This window comes from Plenodomus lingam (assembly GCF_022343315.1).
Source record: "Plenodomus lingam strain CAN1 chromosome Unknown contig_19, whole genome shotgun sequence".
Taxonomy (NCBI): domain Eukaryota; kingdom Fungi; phylum Ascomycota; class Dothideomycetes; order Pleosporales; family Leptosphaeriaceae; genus Plenodomus; species Plenodomus lingam.
In genome coordinates this window covers 642,808-664,672 of record NW_027093936.1, presented here as the reverse complement: position 1 = coordinate 664,672, position 21,865 = coordinate 642,808, and the positions used below count along the sequence as shown (strand labels likewise).

Here is a 21,865-nt window from a genome sequence, read left to right as displayed (position 1 = left end):
CTTCTTCCATCGCATCATGGACAAATTACCACAGGAATTGATCAACCGCATTGTGTGGTACGCAGAACGTTACCCCGGGCAGGAGAAATGGTTTCCTGCAATAGGACAGTTTTTCATACCTAATAAGCCACCATCTCAATTCCCTCGTCTGGCAGGTCTCAATCGCTCATGGAAGGAGGCAGTTGAGACAATTACGTTTCATCACCTTGGTATCAAGAGCAATGACCTTGATTCGCTCCAGTCAATCATAACTGGAAATCGTCGCAGGCATCTTAGTAGGATCAGCTTTACAGCGCTATTGCCGGCATACTCAGAAGAAGCATGCGCATACAAGGAGTCAAGAGCTGAACAACAAGCCAACGACGAAGCATTCACAAAAGGAATATGCGATCTCTTTACGGTCTTGCGAACCTGGGAAGACAACGGTGTGCGGAGCGCTCTAGGTCTTGATATTTTGACAGCTGCGTCACCGACGGACTCCCGCCTGTACGTGGATGGCCCAGAGAAGGATGAGCTCCTGTACGACATTGCAATTGGCAAGCGAGAAGACATCCTTTCAGACCGCTGGGAAGAGTCACGCCTACGCCTTCTTCAGCCAGCCACTTTACCCACATTGTCTAATGTGCAGCGCATCAGTATCACCGGCAATGGCCCACGAAAACTTGCACCATCTGTGGCACCAGATTTAGCCAAGTCACTGCCAGGACTCACGTCAGTGGAGTGGGAGTTTCAGGACTGCGAGGGTGGACCCGAGGAATCAGATCGCGACTCATTGAATTCTGACTCCGACTCCGACTCCGATTCCGGCGTGGATTCTGCAACCTCTCCAAAGGCGCGGGGTGAGAATCGGGTGCAGTTTGCAAACGGGATTTCAAAAATCGCATTTGGCTCCCTTCATTCTGCTCAAATTACTTTCTACCATGAGTCTCCGTCAGACCAGAGGTATACGCGTACAAGCATTTTACCGGAAGGTCTCATGTACGACCCTTTCAGTACAGCACTACGTTATTTCTCACAACATCTTACAACTCTTACATTGAGTGCGCATCTAGACTCGACTCTATTCTGGCCAGCACAATCTAAGGACGAGTCCCCTTTTTGGCCATACTTGAAGTCTTTAGATGTCACGTTCGATATGGTAGCTCCATCAGGGGAATGGTACTTCACGGGGCCGCGGCCAGTAGACCATCCACATGACGACGTCGAGAGCGGCACCGTTGGAGGTGTGGATGTTCGCGATTATAGTTACAGGGACTTCCGCATACATCCAGATCCACAAACTTTCAACCCTTTCCTCGGCGCTTTCGCCAAAGCTGTTGCACAGATGCCCTTTCTCGAGTTCTTCATGCTTACCTCTGAACTTGTGGGCGATACAGGAAAGTTACATATCTCCTATCATGCGCCAGGGAAGGAAGCAGAATGGGGAGATGAAGGTCCAGAGGATCTCAAAAGCCGACGGATCTACTACGCCTGTGAAGTGGGCGAGGTATGGGTTCCGGAACCGGACACTGCGGAAGCATTGAGGGGCGCAGGAATACAGAAATTTGGTGGTGAAGCGATCGAGCGTTACTTGGGTAGTCAGTACTACTGAAGAATCGGACCACGCTGTATTACCAAAGTAAGAGCCAATTCGTAAAGAACAACCTTTCTCCCGAAAAGACTAGCTTCGCTAGGCACGTACCAGTTCTTCTACATGCAATGCTTATGACTTTGGTTTGGAGTTTTCCACATATGTCAAGAAATATTTTCAAATATCGGAAATCGAGAGTTGATGTCTAGATGCAAAAAACCTTGAATATGGCATGGCATTGCTACAATAGCATTTGGGTTTGCCATCACGAACGAAAATAAAACGTTAATATATTGCATTATGAACATGAGCCGGCTTCACATCAGACCCGTAAGCAAAGATCTATATCCCAACACAACCACGTTGCGTATTGTGTGCTAGGCAGACTGACCCATAAGGCGATAGGGACGCTAAAGTTTGGCCATCGTATGAGTAGCTCCGAGTAATAGCAAGGAAGGAAGTCAAATATCACAGGGTTAGTGACCAGGAGGCAGCGCAAATACTTCAATTGGGATTAGCGACCAACCTCTTGATGCTACTTGGGATTCTCGATATGTGAGCTACTACTTGTTGCTTTTAATAGTCAAGACTATGACAATGCCGCTCTAGCAAAGATACCTCGGGATTGACAGATTGCGAGCTCCAACTTAAAGGATTAATGAATATACTCGAACGCAAATGATTGGTATGAAGTGATCAGAATATACTAGATATAGGTATGCAGCTCTTCCGTTTGTACATTGAGATATAGCCCTGAAAGTAGCAAACGATTATTAATATCGTATCCTGAACGGGTGCGCTTCAGTATCGAAAACAAAATGGTCCAAACGGATTTCGTTAGGGTCACTAAAGACTAATAAACCTTACAAAGGGAGTTAGGTATAGAGACTAGTATCTTAATCTTATTAAGGTAACGCTTCTAGAGGGTTAGTGTAACGACGCAGGTAGGTAGGGCATCCAAAAGGTATCCTATACGACTTAAAGGCATATAGGAGTGCGCGTCTATATAGAAAAGGATAAGATTCCTACACCTATAGGTCTTGTATAAAAGGACAAGAAGAATATACCTATCCTAATATAGGCAAGCTGCTCTCTATATATATTAGTAAGTTAGGCCTTTATTAGGCCTAACTTAGCATAGAATAATAGGCAAGTAATTCTGCCTTATTGTTATACTACCCCCTCCGGTAGAAAAAGGATAGTCCCTATCCTTGTGATCGAGCAGTCGCTAATCCAAATCAGAACCGTTCGCCATGCCAGTCCCAGTACCACCAGGAGTCCTGCCTGTCGCTCATCGCGCTCTCTGTATAAGAGCCATTAGGGCTATAGCTTAGGGCAAGTTTAACAATTTTAACTTTAAGTCTAAGAATTCTAAGAAATGCTAGTACTATATTTCTTAGAATAAGTACTATAATCTAGTTAGTATCTAAGTCTAATAGGGTTTCTTTTCTAATTATAATAGATTCCTTCTTATATTAGCTATAAGTACTCTACCCTTTAAGGTGCTCTTAATAAGTACTAATGTGATGCACCACGAAGCGCCCACCCCCACCAAGCGCCCACTAACACCAAAATCACCAAGTTTTCAACACTAAATTTCTTAATAACTATAGCACCTATTAACGACGCGCTTGCAGCAATTAAATCCTTAACTCTTAGAGAAGATTTTATATACTTAGAAATAGCAGAAAAGTATAGTTACTTGTAGATAACTTTATCTAGACACTACTAGAAGATTTAGTAGGCGCGTACTACTACTCTACTAAATAGTTAAATACTTAATACTATATAAGAAAGTAAGCTTATAAAGTATATTAAAGAGCTTTATACGCAAGGATTACCCCCTATATAAACTATTATTTAAAATTTTATAACTAAATGTTGCAGGAGGGATAACAGCCGGATTACGGAGCATCTTAATCCTAATCAATGCCAATTAATCCTAATTAATACCCCTGTATAACCCACTATCTAATTAACTGCTAGCTTACTACTAAGTGCCTAATAAAAGAAGGAGCTCTAGTAAGGAAGGTTTACTAATTACACACCTTCTAGTAAGGGTAGCTAAAGCTCTATATATATAAGTCTAATTATAGTAGAGATAATCTAATAATCTATCTCCTAAATTATTCCTAACCTTATTAATCTAAATTTCTATAGTTATAAGCCTAGATTACGCTTTACCTTATTAAAGATTGTCTAATCTATTTAAGCGTATTGTTTAACTTAGACACTAAGCTAGCAAGCTTTATCTTTTAAACTATTTCTTAAGCAGAAGCTTACTTATTACTCTTCTACTATAAGTAACTAAATCCTAAAAGAGGATATCCTACTTACTAGATTATCTAATTAGCCTACCTAGTACATTTAATTTAGATACCATGCCCTAACTAAACAGATCTAAGTAGAGGTAGACCCTAATACTCTAGATACTAAAAACCACTTTAAGAATAGACCTATTAAGCCTAGCATACTAATAGGTATTATAGTATCTAATATAACAAGCAAGTAGTATAAGCTTTAAATAGCCTAGTACTAAGCTTGCTTATTAGATTAGGTATTAAAGTTATTAGTAATCTAGAACCTTTTTACATAGGTTAATAATATAGTAGATTAAGGGATCCTTAACCTAGCTTATATAGGGCTCGTTAATTAAGGAAGAGTAACCCTCTAAGCACTAATCTAAGTGCTCTATAATAACCTAGCGCTAACTAATTTAAGTGCTGCAACACTAGCAAGATCGTAGTATAAAGCTTATCTTGCTAAGGCAAAGATAAGTAGCTAAGACGCTAATTACTAGTAGAAGGAGTAGATAATCCTATATACGCAAGCTAAGGTATACAACGTTCCTAATATTAAAGGATAGCTTATAGTACAGGACTATCTTAAAGCTCTATCTACTAGGATTTTACTAGATTATAGTTAAACTATATTTTAAAGAATTATTAAAAAGTTAGTAATAGGAGAGCTAACTTATAACCTCCTATAGGTTGCTAAGATCTATTTATTACCTCTCTAAGAGAATAATATAAGATTAAGCTCTAAGGGTCCTAGAGTGTTTGCAACAATAGGAGCTCCACCTTCTAATTAACCTAAGAAGGAGTCTTTATACCTTTATAGTAGATCCTACCTATAGAAACCTCCTAAATATAAAAATATTATTAAAGCTTAGATAGATACAGGTAATAAGCTTACTACTACTTAATAATTAGAGATTAAGAAAAAGATTAATAGGAATTAAAAATTTAAAGAGATTAGAAAGGCTCTAATCAAGTCCTATCCTATTAATTAGGATTATAGTAATAAAGCAAAAGAAAACGCGATTACCTATCTAGGTAGTATCTAGGCGGCACTAATTAACCCTATGTTAATAGCAGAGAAAACAAACAGGATCTATTTAACTATAGACTTTAAAGCTTACGCTCTATTAAAGAGCACTATCTTTAATAATATGGGTGTAGTACACCTAGTTAATAATATAAGCTATTATAGACTAGCCTTAAGGAAGAATACAATAAGCGTTAATAATAGTATTTAGTATCTTAAAGGAGAGGTAAGCCCTCTACGCCTTTTTATAGGTGTGTAGTGTGTTCGCTTAGTAGTAGTGTTAGACTTAGTCTATCTTATGTTAGACCTAGGCTTAGGTATAAGCCTAAGCCCTTTATATACCCCTAACCTTCCCCTATAAACTATTGTGAAATTGTCTTTCTAGGGGTCTAGGGTTATGTCTTTATCCTCTATAATCTATATTAGGCTTTATTACTATATTTTTTAGTTTTATTATTATATCTTTATATTCCTTCCTAATTTATAATAGGCCTATATATTACGTAGTATACGCGCGTAGCGTCTATACGCTTATTTTAGCACCCTACTATAAAAGTTCTAATATAGCTATCCTACCCTACTATAAATTTCCTAAACTTACTTTGTTATATAATAGATTTTCCCTACTAATTAGCCCTCTCTCTACTCTTCCTCTATTAATCCTGCCTATCTAGCCTCTATTATATCCTTATCTACTACTACTAGTGCTAGTAGTAGGGATCTACTATAAGGTAGTTAGACCCTATACTAGGCCTACTAAGATAAGGTGCGTACTTCTAATATTCTCCCTATATTTCCTACACTAACTTTTGCTTAGCATATATCTCCCTAAACATAGTTACTTAGTAGCTTTATTATTTCTAGTAATTTAGATAATAAGGAATATAATAGTAGCTTTATAAAGCTACTTCCCTATAATTAGTATATTAACTAGCTTTATCTCTTTAGTAAGTATAACTATTAGAAGGGTAGTAGTAAGTTCCCCTTAATTTTTATTTTCTTTATAGCAAGTTCTAACTATATCTAGGGCGCTTATACAAGTCCTGCTATTATAGCTATAACACCTATACTTAATTAGAAGCTATCCTTACTAATAATCCTAATATTTACTAAGCCCTCTATAACTAGCTTTAGTTTTATTATAGTTACTAAGAGGATTGCCTCTATATTATAAAGAAGGGGACCCTTAGCACCTTTATAGGGAAACCTACTAAAGGCACCTATTACTAGTTTATCCTATAGTTCTACTAGCTCTACTATTATTTTAAGGATCTTATATTAAGGGCTTAAACTAATAATACTATTACTCTACTTACCCCTACTACCTACTTGCGCGCCTATAATTAGTATTAGCTTAGTACTATTATTCTATCTACTACTAGTGCTCTAGTATTTCTACTTTAGTCTGCTATTACGCCTTTATATAGTAGTTATAGTAATAATAATATTATATAGCTTAGTACTACTACTAGTATTACCTTCTAGCGTATTAACTAGTGTATAAACAAGACCTAGGCCTAAACTAACCTTTATATTAATAAGCTTAAGAGCGCTGCTAAGCGCACTACCTATAGTATTAAGAATCTTATTATTAGTATTAATTTTCCCTTATTCCCTTTATATCTATTCTAATATTTACTTTTTTAGGCCTAGGGTGCTGCGCGTTAGTAGACTATTAAAGCACTACCTTCCTCCTGTAACAATGAGGCAGAATTGCCTGCCCATTGTTCCATGCCAAGTCAGGCCTAATAAAGGCCCGACTCACTGATGTATATAGAGAACAGCTCGCCTATAGTTAGGATAGGCATGTTCTTCTTGTCCTTTCGTACAAGACCTATAGGTGTAGGAATCTCATCCTTTTCTGTACAGACGCGCACTCCCATATGCCTTTGAGTCGTATAGGATACCTTTTGGATGCCCTACCTACCTAAGTCGTTACACCTCCTGCTGCTACTACTGCTACCGCTCGTACTTATTAACTAAGTCTTCCCCTACCTACACTGCACGTAAGTGTTACTACTATTACTAAGAGATATAGAGGCGTTAGAATAATATAAATAATAGTTTAGGGGAGGCTAGAGGGGGGTTAGTTATAGATAGTAATAGTATAGATACTACTACCTAATTATTAGCTATATTATAAAACTTTAGTAGTAGGGCACTTACTTAGAGTATTATAAGGATAAATAAAAGATATCTCTAATACCTTTCTACTTCTTAATTGTAACAAAGATCTAAGTTATTATTCTAGTTTTCTTCTACCCTTACTTCCTAGCTTTTATACGTATTAGTGTTGTAGGAGGGATATTAACCAGATCACAGAGCATCTTGATCCAATTAATCCTTATTAATACCCCTGTATGACCTACTATCTAATCAACTGCTAGCTTACTGCTAAGTGCCTAACAAAAAGCAGGAGCTCTAGTAAGGAAGGTTTACTAATTATTCACCTTCTAGTAAGGGTAGCTAAAGCTCTATATATATAAGTACAATTATAGTAGATATAATCTAATAATCTATCTCCTAAATTATTCCTAACCTTAGTAATCTAGATTTCTATAGTTATAAGCCTAGTTCGCGCTTTACCTTATTAAAGATTGTCCTATCTATTTAAGCGTATTATTTAACTTAGATACTAAGCTAGCAAGCTTTACTTTTTCTTTTATACTATTTCTTAAGCAGAAGCTTACTTATTACTCTTCTACTATAAGCGACTAAATCCTAAAGGGGGATATCCTACTTACTAGATTAACTAACTAGCCTACCTAGTATATTTAATTTAGATACTATGCCCTAACTAAAGGGATCTAGGTAGAGGTAGACCCTAATACTTAGGATGCTAAAAACCACTTTAAGAATAAACCTATTAAGCCCAACATGCTAACAGATATCGCGCTATCTAATATAACAAGCAAGCAGTACAAACTCTAAATAGCCTAGTACTAAGCTTACGTATTAGATTAGGTATTAAAGTTATTAGTAATCTAGAACCTTTTTATATAGGTTAATAATATAGTAGATTAAGGGATCCTTACCCTAGCCTATATAGAGCTTGTTAATTAAGAAAGAGTAACCCTCTAAGCACTAATCTAAGTGCTCTATAATAACCTAGCGCTAACTAATTTAAGTGCTACAACACTAGCAAGATCGCAGTATAAAGCTTATCTTGCTAAGGCAAAGATAAGTAGCTAAGATGCTAATTACTAGTAGAAGGAGTAGATAATCCTATATACGCAAGCTAAGGTATACAACGTTCCTAATATTAAAGGATAGCTTATAGTACAGGACTATCTTAAAGCTCTATCTACTAGGATCTTACTAGATTAGGGTTAAACTATATTTTAAAGGATTATTAAAAAGTTAGTAATAGGAGAGCTAACTTATAACCTCCTATAGGTTACTAAGATCTATTTATTACTTCTCTAAGAGAATAATATAAGATTAAGCTCTAAAGGTCCTAGAGTGTTTGCAATAATAGGAGCTCCTCCTTCTAATTAACCTAAGAAGGAGTCTTTATGCCTATATAGTAGATCCTACCTATAGAAACCTCCTAAATACAAAAATATTATTAAAGCTTAGACTAATACAGGTAATAAGCTTACTACTACTTAATAATTAGAGATTAAGAAAAAGATTAATAGGAATCAAAAATTCAAAGAGTTAAGAAAAGCTCTAATCAAGTCCTATCCTATTAATCAAGATTATAGTAGTAAGGCAAGCGCGATCACCTATCTAGGCAGTATCTAGGCAGCACTAATTAACCCTATGTTAATAGTAGAGAAAACAAACAGGATCTATTTAACTATAGACTTTAAAGCTTACGCTCTATTAAAGAGCACTATCTTTAATAACAGGGGTGCAGTATACCTAGTTAATAATATAAGCTACCTAGAAGAAAGCTTGTTTAGATTAGTTAAATATAAGATAGTTAAAGCAGGAACTTAAGCTTTTCTAATCTTAGGTAGAGGGACTAGAGTAATCCCTAATGCTCTTAATAGATTAAGAGGTCCAAAAACAGAAGATTTAGTGCTTACTAATATAGTATTAGTAGAATGTTTTTATATAAATATTATATTAGTAGCTTAATTACTTAAAGTAGGAGTTTAGTTTCTTAGGCTAGATGCTACCTTATAGTTTAGATTATTAGAAAAGAGCGTTGTATTAGCTAAGTTACCTACGCAAGTTTAACTTAACTTTCCTAGAATATAAGCCCTCTACTCCTTATCTAATAATCTAAAGCATGGTGCCTAAGTAACCCTAGCAATCCTAGATAACTTACCTAAGATATAATAGTAAGGAGCTTTAGCACTAATAATTAGGCTATTTAGGACCTAAGGCGCTTAAAGCTCTAGTTAAGTTAGTAATAAACGTTAGGATTAAAGGAACTCCTAGGAGCAAATGCAAGCACTACGTTATTACACATGCCTAATAGGTTATATTAAGATAACTAAGGGAAAGATTACTACGTCTATACTACTAGGTATTATAGGATCTATTTAATATGCTAACAGGTATAGCTTATAAGTAATAGATCTTAGTATTAAAGTATAACTACTTAGGAAAGCTTTATACCTATCTACTACAAGCTAAAAACCTTAATAAGATTATGCGGGTGTTTAAAAAATTTAAGAGCTTAATACTTAACTAATATAAGCTTAGCATAGTTAAGATTATATAAGATAACAATATTATAACACTCCCTTAGCATAGTAAATCTTGCTTTTAGATCTAGGTAGCTAATAATAGTATTAAGATCAAGAGGTTACTGTAACAATAAGGCAGAATTGCCTGCCCATTGTTCCATGCCAAGTCAGGCCTAATAAAGGCCTGACTCACTAATGTATATAGAGAACAGCTCGCCTATAGTTAGGATAGGCATGTTCTTCTTATCCTTTTGTACTAGACCTATAGGTGTAGGAATCTTATCCTTTTCTGTATAGACGCGCACTCCTATATGCCTTTAAGTTGTATAGGATACCTTTTAGATGCCCTACCTACCTAAGTTGTTATATTATAAGAAGAATATTATCCTAGCTAGTAATAGTATTTAAGAATATTGCACTTATTGTTATTTTAAGCTACTAATTTAGTTCTAGTAGCTACCTAACCCTGCAACTCTACAGTTAGAACAGCTATTAGAACTTCTAACAACTAAAGCCTATAGGCTTAGACTTCTAGACCTATAGGTAGTGCTAGATTACCTTTAGAAAAATCGCGTTAGATTGCGTTAAGGTAGAGACCTAGAGACTACTAAAAGCCTAGAGGAATTAGAGGCAAAGCTAATATCCTCCTATAACTAAACCCCCCTAAAGAAAAGAGTTATTGTTCTTATTAACTACAAAATATTAGACAAAGGCAAAGGAAGGGCATCTAGTTTAGCCGCTTTTAAAAGCCTATTTACTAATAGAAAGAAATTAGATAAGGAAGACTTAATTAACAACGCCCTCCTTAAAGGACCTGCTTCCTATCTATCTCTTAAGGTACCTTGTGCTCCTAGGAAATCTTAAAGTAACACCTCCCTTAAAGATAAATATATGTTAACCCTATCTAAAAAGGAGAGGTTAGAGGAACAAGTTAAGCAACTTACTAATTAGTTGTATAACACCTCCCTCTATAAGGAGATATAGGGTACTACCTAACCTAGCTAGTCTTTAGCTTCTATATTAAACCCTATAGTGTATGCTATAAAAGCTAAAAGATAATCTAAAAAGATGCTAAATATCTCTATACTTAGTAATAGTGCTAACCCTACTTTTAGATAATAGCAAGCATCTATTTAGGATAGGCTAGAGATTAACGCTAATTACTACCCCTTTTCTAGAGCTTACATAGCGTTAGTCTAGGGACACTGCTTAGGACTAGCAAGAGAATACTTAGAGCCACGTTAACTATCTAATTCCCTAAGTCTTTAATTCTAAAAAGCTAAGGAAATAATTACCCTCCTTTAAACTTACTTTATTACTAGAAATAAGATAGCTAAGAGTTAGACTATATTTAACTGCCTGTATATAACTAATATAGAGACGTTCCCTGCTTTTAAGTTATAATTCTAGAGTCTTGCTATTAGAGGAGAAGTACCCTAATTAGAGTAGTATTACTACCTCTAGATAAAGATTACACCTTCCCTAAGGATACTAAACCTTGCTTTCTAACAGAATTAGCACAATAATTTTAAGACTATAGTGGATTATCTTACTACTTTTAATATAGAACGCCGCCTATACCCTACCTTATCTACTCCTACCTAGACTACTCTATTATCTAGAAAAGGACTAACCCCCTTCTAACACTCTAGAAACTAGTCCTATTTAGACGCTAATTAGAAACCCTATAATAGACCTTTAATAACTAAACCTTATATGCCCTACTTGTAATAATAAGGCACTACCCCTTAAAATAATTAACCCCTATCTGCTACGCTAGCTACTCCTAGCGCTACTACAATAGGAACCCTAGTAACTTGCTATAATTATAGAAAGCCTAGGCACTTCTCTAGTAACTACCCTAAACCCCCTAGGATTTAGGCTATAGATGTGGAACAAATTGCTAAGAATTCTAAGGAAGAAGATACTGCTAAATTAACTAATTTAGATAGCTATTAGACAGGAAATAACAACGCCTAGGAGGATCCTCCTTCCTAGGCCTAACTTAATATAACCTGTTAAACCTTTCCCTAACTAAATAGTTTATTAGTTCCTATTTGCTTGCACGTACAACCCTATACCTTAATAGATCTAGTATTCTCCTAAACGCTTTAGTAGATACTAGGGCCTAAGGTTACTTATTTCTTAATTTAAAAATTGCTTATAATATCTCTTCTATACTTAGGGTACCTATCTAAAAGTTACTATACAAGCTTACTATTAAAGGGTTCTAGGACTAGATTACCTCCCTAGTTACCTACTATATTTAGCTTTATATAATAGTTAGTAGCTAAAAGGTTTATAACTACCCCTTTATAATAGTAGACTTAGGTTCTTAGGATTGTATTATTAGACAACACTAGCTAAAATAGTTCTAAATCCTAATTAATATAGATAAATCTTAACTAATCTAGCTAGAGAAATATCCTCTAACCTACGACCCTGCACCTCCTCTTCTAGTACAACTCTACTAGCAAGTGCTATCTACTCTAGTTACCTATAATATCTTGCAAAGAGACGCCCTTTAGGATTAAGAGGAGAACTAGAACTAAAATAGTCCTAGTTTAATTAACAGGATACGTAGTATACTTAAAATTCTAGCTACTTATAGGGCTGCTACTAAACCTATTACACTACCTACCCTAGTCTAATTACTAACTATTACCCTACCTAAAAAATTCTAAATTGCTACTATTTCTACTAATACTTTCTATTTTAATATAAAAAAATCTTCTAATAAATTCTTTACTACTAGCCTGTATAAGATTAAGCGTAGGATCTAAACCCTATCTAAATAGGATACTCTTAAACATACCTTATTAGATTAGAAGCTCCTATCTAACTACAACTCCTATTAGGACGTGTTTAATAAGGCTAAGGCTAATAAACTTCTAATCTACTAGCCTTATAACTATAAGATAGTCCTAGAGGAACCCCTTCTAAACTACTAGAGTCCCCTCTATTGTTAAAATACTAAGGAACTCTAGGCTACTAAGGAATATGTATAAGAGCACCTACAGAAAGGTTTTATTAAGACTAGTTAGAGCCTATTTGCCTCTCCTATCCTGTGCGTTAAGAAGCTAAATAGAGGCCTTAGGATCTGTGTGGATTACTGTAAGCTTAACAGCTTAACACGAAAGGACGCGTATCTAATACCCTACATAGACAATCTATTGTCCTAGCTAGCTAAAGCAAAAATCTTTACTAAGCTAGATATTTGTGCTACCTTTAATAAGATCTAAATAGACCTTAACTTAGAGGAGTACACTACTTTCTGCACTAGGTATAGTGCCTATAAATGCAAAGTCCTACTATTTAGGCTATATAATAGACCTGTAACCTATTAGTGCTATATAAATAATATACTAATAGATTATTTAGATAACTTCTATATTACCTATCTAGATAATATCCTTATCTACTCTAAAAACCTTGCTACTTACAAGGACTATGTTTAAAAAGTCCTTAAGCGTCTTTATTCTGCTAGATTATAGGCTAATATTAAGAAAAGCGAATTCTATACAATCTATACCTGTTACCTTAGCTATATCCTAACTAATAAAGGCTTAGAGGTAGACCCTAACAAAGTTAAAGTACTCTAAAACTAGTCTGCTCCTAAGACAATAACTAGAGTAAAGTCCTTCCTAGGATTTACTAGATTCTACTAGCAATTTGTGGAAAACTTCTCTAAGATAGCTAAGCCCTTAACTACTCTCTAGAGCCCTGCTACCCTATTTGTATAGACTTTAGAATGCTAACAAGCCTTTAACTAGCTTAGGAATGCCCTACTAGCAATCCTAAGCTTAGCTTACTTCTATCCTAAGTACCCTCTAAAACTAGAGACAGACGCCTCTAATAGAGTTATTATAGCTATCCTCTTATAGGAGCATCCTAATAGGAAATAGTACCCTATATCCTTCTTTAGTTAGACCCTTACTAGTTCTAAACTTAACTAGGAAATCTATAACAAAGAATTGTTTATAATAATCTGCGCCTTTAAGAAATAGCGTGCTAACCTAATAAGTACTTAGCATCTTATTAGAGTATATATAGACTATAGAGCACTAGAGTACTTTATATCTACTAAAGTCCTTAGTACTAGGCAAGCTAGATAGCTAGAGGTTATAAGTCCCTTTAACTTCTAAATTAAGTATACACCTAGATCTTATAACGCCTAAGCTAATATCCTAAGTAGAAGGGAGTAGGATATAATTAACCTTAAGACTACTTAAAGGGATAATTGCTTATAAGTAATAATTGCCCTAGATAGGTTACACCCCTAAATTAACTCTAACTTAGCGCAAGACTACCTAGCTAAGTGTTCCTTACTAATCCTTGCTTTAATTATAGTAGTTTAGAACCCTATAACTCTTAGATCCCTAGAACTTATTAAAACTCTTCTCTAAGAAAATAGGTCCTTATTCCTAATAGAAAGATTAGAGTTGCCTAAGCACTATTAGATAGAAAATAGACTCCTTCTCTACTAGGATTAACTTTACGTGCCTACTAGATTAGTCCTATATACTAGACTAATTTGTAAGGCTTATAATTAAGTATCTATAGCCTACCTATTAGCTACTAAAACCTATTAGATTCTAGCCTAATATAACTACTAGAAAGGTATAGAGACTACCTATAAACGCTATGTTTAAAACTGTATCCTATGCAGGAGAGGGTACCTAAGATAGCACTAACTCCTAGGCATGCTCTACCCCCTTCCTATCCCTAGTCTACTAATGCAACACCTATGCATTAATTTTAAGGATTTTCCCTAAGATTAATATAGTTATAATTAGATTATAGTTATTATTAATTGCCTATTAAAGCAAGCTATTACTATCTCTTGCTACAAAACTATAGATACCTAAGGTATAGCTACCTTATTTATTTAGTAGGTGTACTAATTTAGACACACTCTAGATACTATTATTTCTAATTAAGGCCCTTAGTTTGTATCTAGTTTCTAGTCTAAATTCTGTTAGATTATAGGCACTAAAGTTAAGCTCTTTACTGCCTACTACAAATAAACTAATAGATAAACTAAGATTATAAATAAGTATATTAATTAGAGACTAAGGCCTTTTGTATCCTATTACTAAGATAACTAGAGTAACTTACTACCTATAATAGACCGTGCCTAAAGTACTCTCCTATATTTATCGATTAGTATAGCCCTATATTAGCTCCTCTTTAGTTCCTTACTAAAGTAAAGTTAGTATTAGAAACTAGAAAAGACCCTATCTACTATACTAGAGAAACTAAACTATAAGGACGCCTTATCCCTTGCTACTTAGATATACAACACCTAGAAGATTGCTAAAGAAAATATAGAAAGAGCTTAAGACTAAATGCGCTCTGCTACTAATCGCCATCGCTATCTAGTTAACTAGAAGGTTAGTAACTATGTTTATCTATCTATCACTAATCTTGCTATTTCACAACCTAGCTAAAAACTATCTAAATAATAGGAAGGTCCCTTTAAAGTATTAGAATAAGTAGGAAATGCGTATTGCCTCTAATTGCTACCTAGTTCTAAGATCTATAACGTTTTTTCTCCTAATATACTATACAAAGATCCCTAAGACCTATTACCTAGATAAGAGGCTCTAAAACCCCCTAGTACCCCTATACAAGGTATAGAGGAATAGGAGGTAGAAGAAATCCTAGCTAGCAAATTATATTAATCTAAGCTAAAATATAAGGTTAAGTAGGTTAGATATAATCCTAATCCTATTTAGTATCCTGCCTCTAACTTTATAGGTGCTCCCTATAAATTACAGGCATTCTACTAATAGTATCTAAATTAGCTAGGTCCCCTACGCAGCTTACTAAAATAGATTTAAGCCTAGGAAAAAGGTAAAGAGGATCTAATATTACTTTATAATAATTATGCCTAATATTAGAACTAATTTATATCCTATTTAGCTACGCATTATCTATTAACTACTATCTATTACTATTATTCTTGTCGCTATTTATTCTTATATCCTATTTAGAACTATTAAGGTTCCTAGGACACTACCCCTAGGAAACCTCTTTATTCTATATCTATCTCTCTATTAAAACCTAGTTTAGACTCTATATTAGCTAAGATAGCACCTAGACTATCCTTCTTTGCTAGCTTCTAAACAACTAGTGCAGCAGGGATTAGAGCAGGTGCTAGAGTAGGGATAGGAGCTAGGACTAATTTAGACTCCTTCTTGTAAAACGCTTTTATCTTAGCCTACACTAGGAAGGTTGCCTTCTAATTTAGTGCTAATTCCTCCTTAAGTTTGTTAATAGCCCTTATTAAGCCCCTAACTGCTAAGACTATCTTATAGATACTATTCTAAAGCTAACATAAATTAGATATAGTAGTATAATAGGTAGCTATAAGGATCTTAGTAGCTTCTATACCCTTAGTCTAAGTATTAGTAATAGTAACGCACTTAGCAAGGTTTTAGGTAGTTTCTTAAATAGTAGCCTTAAACTGCTTAATATCCTTCTAATAAGTAACTATAGCCTTGTTATCCTTATCCCCTTTAGCAGGGTTTCCTATTAGGCTATAGTACTCTTCTAGGGCACCCCTAAGGGCAGAGTACTCTTAGCTAATAAAAGAAGGAATCTACTAGGATTAGTAAAGGAACCCTATTAGACTTAGATACTTACTAGATTGCAATACTTATTCTAGGAGATATAGTACTAGCACTTCTTAGAATTCTTTAACTTAAAATTAAAATTGTTAAACCTGCCCCTAGCTAGAGCCCTAACTGCTCTTATATAGAGAGCGCGATAAGCAATAGGGAGGACTCCTAGTAGTACTAGTACTAGCATAGCTAAAGGTTCTAATTTAGATTAGTAACTATTTAATTATATAGATTAAATACTTACTAGATTTTAGATAGATTAGGTTAAATATTTAAAAAATTAGGGATATAAGACTAAGAAAGTTAGTAGGTAGAGGGCTAGTTATATGCAGGCTAGGGATAGGGGTCTGTGCCCTAGGAAGAAGAAGTGAAGGTAAAGGCAGAGGTGAAGGTGGAATTATTTTGCAAAAAGCTCTTCTTTAATAAGGGATCTAAACCTAATCCTAAGGATAGGGACTATCCTTTCTCTATAGGAGGGGGTAGTGTAATAATAAGGTAGAATTGCCTGCCTATTGTTCTATGCTAAGTCAGGCCTAATAAAGGCCTGACTTACTAATATATATAGAGAACAGCTCGCCTATAGTTAGGATAGGCATATTCTTCTTGTCCTTTTATACTAGACCTATAGGTGTAGGAATCTTATCCTTTTCCGTATAGACGCGCACTCCCATATGCCTTTGAGTCGTATAGGATACCTTTCAGATGCCCTACCTACCTAAGTCGTCATAGTTACCTGTATATACCTATAAACCTAATAGAGGAGTAGAAAGAGTAGGGCAGGAGATTATAATAAAATTAATTAAAATAAGGATTAGTACTAACCTACTAATAAAGCTCTAGCCTAAAATTGTTAAAGTAGTAACGTACCTCTATAATATAAGCCTATCCTAGGCTTATAATATAATATTACCTAATAAAGTGCTAGATTATTAGTTTACTAGATACTTTAGGTAGTAGCAACTAGAGTAGATAAGGGAGGTAACTACTAATCTCCGCCCTAATTAGAGCGGAATATACGCCTATAGCTATTAAGCTTACCCTCTTAATAGAGATTAAGTAGCTAGGCGTTATAAGAGGGTTTTTAAGGTGAACCCTTAGGCTTATATTAGATATCTAGTAGGATATAGAGTATCTAATATATATAGGATATAGATCCCCTTGCTTAATTAGATTATTATAACGCGGAATATTACCTTTAATAAGGATCTTTTCTATAAAGAGAAAGATCTAGAGTAGCTTTAATAGTTAGAAGCTTAAGAGATAGTTAACGTTATTAGCAAAGATAAGATCTATAATATAGGAGAAGTATGTAAAGAGCTTAATATCTTTAATTAGCTTTATATTATAGTAGAGCAATATAAGGAGTCTAGTAAGTAAGGAGGACTAAACCTAGCGTAGGAGCTAGGGGGTAGGGTAGAGCTAGAGGAGGTAGATAATTAGGCTAGCTAGCCTAGTGATTTATAACCCCCTAAGCAGACACCTCTAGCGTAGGTACTAAGTATAGCTAGTTTAGCACAAAGGATTTATATAAAGTCCCCTAAGCTAATAGGGCTCTAAACTCCTAAACTAATACTAGAACTAAACTTTAGTATAGGAGATAAAGGATCTATATAGGTTATAGATTAGGGTCTTGCTACCTAAGATAGTAGTAATCTAACTTACTTTAACGCTATAATAGGTAGCTCCTAGGAAAGACCTAGAGGAGAGAGTGCTATTAGTAGGTCACTCTATAATAGCATAGAGATAGGTAAGGGTACCCTATCTAGCTCTTATAGGGGTGGTAAGTAGAGCTCCTACGTACCTACTTTAGGACTAGATTCTATATCTTCTGCAGATCCCTTACAAGCGGCACCTAGAGCTCTTAGAAGAAGTGGAAAACCGCAAGTTAAAGAACTGCTACTAACGTGTATTAGTAAGCAAGCTTAGGGACAGGACCCTAATAAACTACTAGGAGGCTCTATAAGTGTAGGGATATATATAGTAATAGATCTATTAGATATAGATCTAATTAGAAATCCCTTATATAATTATTTAGTATATCCTAAACTAAACGCTATAATCTACGCTATAATTATAGTAGTAATAGGGAGTAAATCTCCTAAAAACCCTAAAAGAAATACGCACTAGGACGCTCTATAAAAAGAGCTAAAATAATAGAAGGATCTCTATAACTACTAAATAGGATAGTAATTTAGAGACGTAGCATATAAAGAAATTAATACTCTACTAAAAGCTAGTACCTAGGAGGAGATTAATAGGCTAAATAAGGGAGAGCGTCTACTCCTACTTAAATAGGTGTTTATATATAAGCTTAATTAGGATAGTTACCTAATTAAGTGCAAAGCAAGGATAGTAGTAAGAGGAGATCTATAGCTTACTAACTTAATTTATTTAACCTACGTAGCTACACTAGCAGTAAACTAACAGGGAGAGTAACCCATTTAAACAAGGAGAGGTAGGAGGGGCAAGGATTAATAGAAGTGATCCTATAGTAGAGGATATAGGTTTAATACAGAAACATAAGAGAAAAGATAATATTGTAGAGTTAAAGTTAAGTCCCTAGAAGTTATTATTATCCTATCCTCTAATCCTTTATGCCTTTATACTATTTAATCCGCCTAACCTTTTAGGCTAAGCCTTGTTCCTCTCCCTTACATCCCTTACTACGGCACAAACCTCCCCCTCCTTTAAGCTTAGCCCTATTAAGCTCGCCCCTTACTCTCCTCCTCCTAGTCTACAACCCTAGTTCCTAGCTTGTTAAGCTTTAGGTGAGGGAGTAGGAGTATCTAGGGTCTCTAATCTTGAACCTAAACTTAACAAGACAGTTCTCCTCTACGCCCTAGCTAGACTTCCTAGATAGCCTAGCCCTAGGCGCCTAGATCCCTCCGCCTTCTATTCCTCCTTAATAGCCCCTAGATGCTTTTCAATAGTATTTAGAGTCTCTAATTGCTTAATCTATCTATTATACCTCTACTACTCTCCTGCCTTAGTAGGCTATACTCCCTTTGTGCTAAAGTATAATTAGTCTAGTACCCTAGCTTCCTTATCCTTACTAAATACAAGCTTCTTATTCTTAATATAGATAGCCTAATTCTTCTTTAACTCTTTTACTATCTTAACCTAACTCTTCCTAATCTATGCTCCTATCTTTTCTCTATTTAAATCTCCTATTAGGTACTTCTAGATCTCTACCTTTACTAAAGGGTTATCCTATTAAACCTAATATATAATTGCCTTTAAGATCTAGGTTAGGTAGGTAGCCTAGATATTACTAGGAAACTACTATTAGACTCTACTATATTTAACTAGGTGCCCTAATAGAGTCTTTAGGGCTATACTTATCTATAGGTAGGCTAGTGCAATCTCTATATATATCCCTATCTCTAGCACCTCTATTATTATTATATTATCCTACACTTTTATATACTATAGTAGAACTATACGCTATATTTAAGTAGTAGGTCTAGTAGATCTATATAGCATTACTAGGCTTATAATCCTTACCTATCCTTTTTAGTAGATTTCCTTCTCCTATTTTACTATAGGGCACTTCTCCCTTAGCTCTTTAGGCTAGTGCACCCTATCTTTCTATACCTAGATATAGGCCCTCTTGTTCCTCCTTAATCCTCTATCTATTTAATTTACCTAATTCTTCTATACTTCTTTAAACCTAATTAGAAGCTTAGTATAGTTATTTTAGTCCTTATTATTAAAAGAAACTAAGCCTTAGATTATCTTAAGCCCTTATCCTAACTACGCTGCCTTAGAAAGGTTCACGTCCACGTGATAAAAGAAGGTCTAGTCTCCTGCCTAGGCGTACTTAGTGTAGTATAGGTATAAGATTAGGTTTATAGTTTCCTAGATTATAGTGTATTAGAGCTAGTATCTTATATCCCCTTGCACTAGCTATTAAATAATAGAGTAGTATATAGTCCTACACCACCCTAAATTAGCTACCTGCTTTATCTCCCTTAAGTGCTATTTGTATATCTTAAAGCACTTGTCTACTATCCTTACTAGTTCTAGGTCTTTGTAGATCTAGGTAAAGGTGTCTAGGGTTATACTTCCTTTCTATAAGAAGCCTTAGTAACTCTGCTTAAATCTTATTACCTATTATAGTTAAGCCTAGTTAATTATTAGTGCTATCTTCTTTAGCTAGTAGTAATAAGCTTATAGATCTTTAGAGGTATAATCTTAGTTAAATAGCTTAGTAAAAGCTACTATAGTAACTAGGTTAGCTTGCAAATTTCCCTATTCTCTAGGCTTATAGTATAGCACGTTTAGCTATCTATTACTTACCTCTACGTTTAGAGTCTAAGTGTAGAGCCCTATCTTGCTAGTAATAAACTTTAAGTGGCTAAAGCATACCTAATTTAAATCCTGCACTATCCTCCCCTTAGCGTCCTAGATAGTGCTATAATTAGTGACTTTGTAGTACTATGCTTTAACTAGCTTCCTTTGCTTAGTGTTATTAAGTGCGCTACTCCTAATCCTAGCAGCAATTAATTATAGTGCAGAGCGTTAGTTTTTGCACTAATAGGGCGCTTTATTCTTAACTATAGCATACTTATCTTTAGTAATACCCTCTTCTTCTAGTATTATTATCTTAGTGTCTAGAGTCTTATTAAGTTTCTTAAGTAGTCTAGGTAAAGAGTTGCGTAATTTATTTATTACCTCTATATTAGTATCCTATAGTTATAGGCCTACTACTATATATTAGCTAATAATACTAAACTCTTAGTAAATGTTCTCTCCTATCCTTTTTAAGAGCTAGGCAGCGTATCTTCCTTATGCTCTTGTTATCCTTTATATAGGCAATTCTACTAGAGATTTATCCTCTAAGATATAGGTAGCTAATTTAATTTCTCCTAGGGTAGTATCTAGCATATCCTCTATCCTCTTCTTATAACTCTATAACTCCCTTACTATACTTCCTAACCTTAATAGTCCTCTATTCTAGACTACACTCCTATCTAGTAGTATAGTTTAGGCACGTCTAGCGTAGGATATAGTCCTAGGTAGCTAGTTATAACCTAGATTCTTAATCTCTTGTGTTACCCTCTCCTCCTCTACTTTCTTTTTAGCTACTTCTCTGCTTCCTTGCAGAGAGCTAGCTAGGACATCTTTAATTTCTTTTAGCACTAGTATCCTATAGTTTATTAATAACCTTATACCCTCTTTTTATATCTATTTACTTAGGGGGATTATGCTAAGTAGCACCTCTACCTAGTTCTCTAACTTCCTGTACTATTATAGCACTAGGCGCTAAATCTTAGCGTAAGCACTATCCTCTTCCCTATAGCGTATATTAAAGTTGCAAGGGTTGCTTATACCTTTAAGTATTAGTGTAGGTAGGGCATGTAGGCCTATTACGTAGTAATAAATAATTGCCCTAACATGTTATAAGAAATAGTCCTCTAGTTCCTCCTTAGCCTTTAAGATAGTATCTACCTTTCCTATTAGCTTAGTAATTGTAACCTAGACCCTGTGCTAGTTAGTAATATTAATAAAATTATCTTTTAACTAGTTTTAACCCTATATTCTATAGTATACCTCTAAGTTTAGGAAGCTAGCAAGCTAGTCTAGACCTATATAATATAGGAGGTACCTTATATCTATATATCCTTAGTGTGTCTAACTAACTTATAGGGTAAACTAGCTTAGGTATTTCTAACTAAATTTAGCGTAATTAGCGTGGA

The 21,865-nt window shown here is 34.9% G+C and overlaps 1 protein-coding gene across 1 annotated transcript; it reads left to right on the top strand.

Annotated features, from left to right (window-relative positions):
- Window positions 1-16: 16 nt before the first annotated feature.
- Window positions 17-1,591, top strand: IAQ61_004211 (uncharacterized protein; the record flags this gene model as incomplete). The annotated part of the gene is made up of 1 exon (XM_066096245.1): window positions 17-1,591. The coding sequence occupies one exon, from the start codon at window positions 17-19 to the stop codon at window positions 1,589-1,591; it is 1,575 nt and encodes a 524-aa protein (XP_065953563.1).
- Between the last annotated feature and the right edge of the window lie 20,274 nt (window positions 1,592-21,865).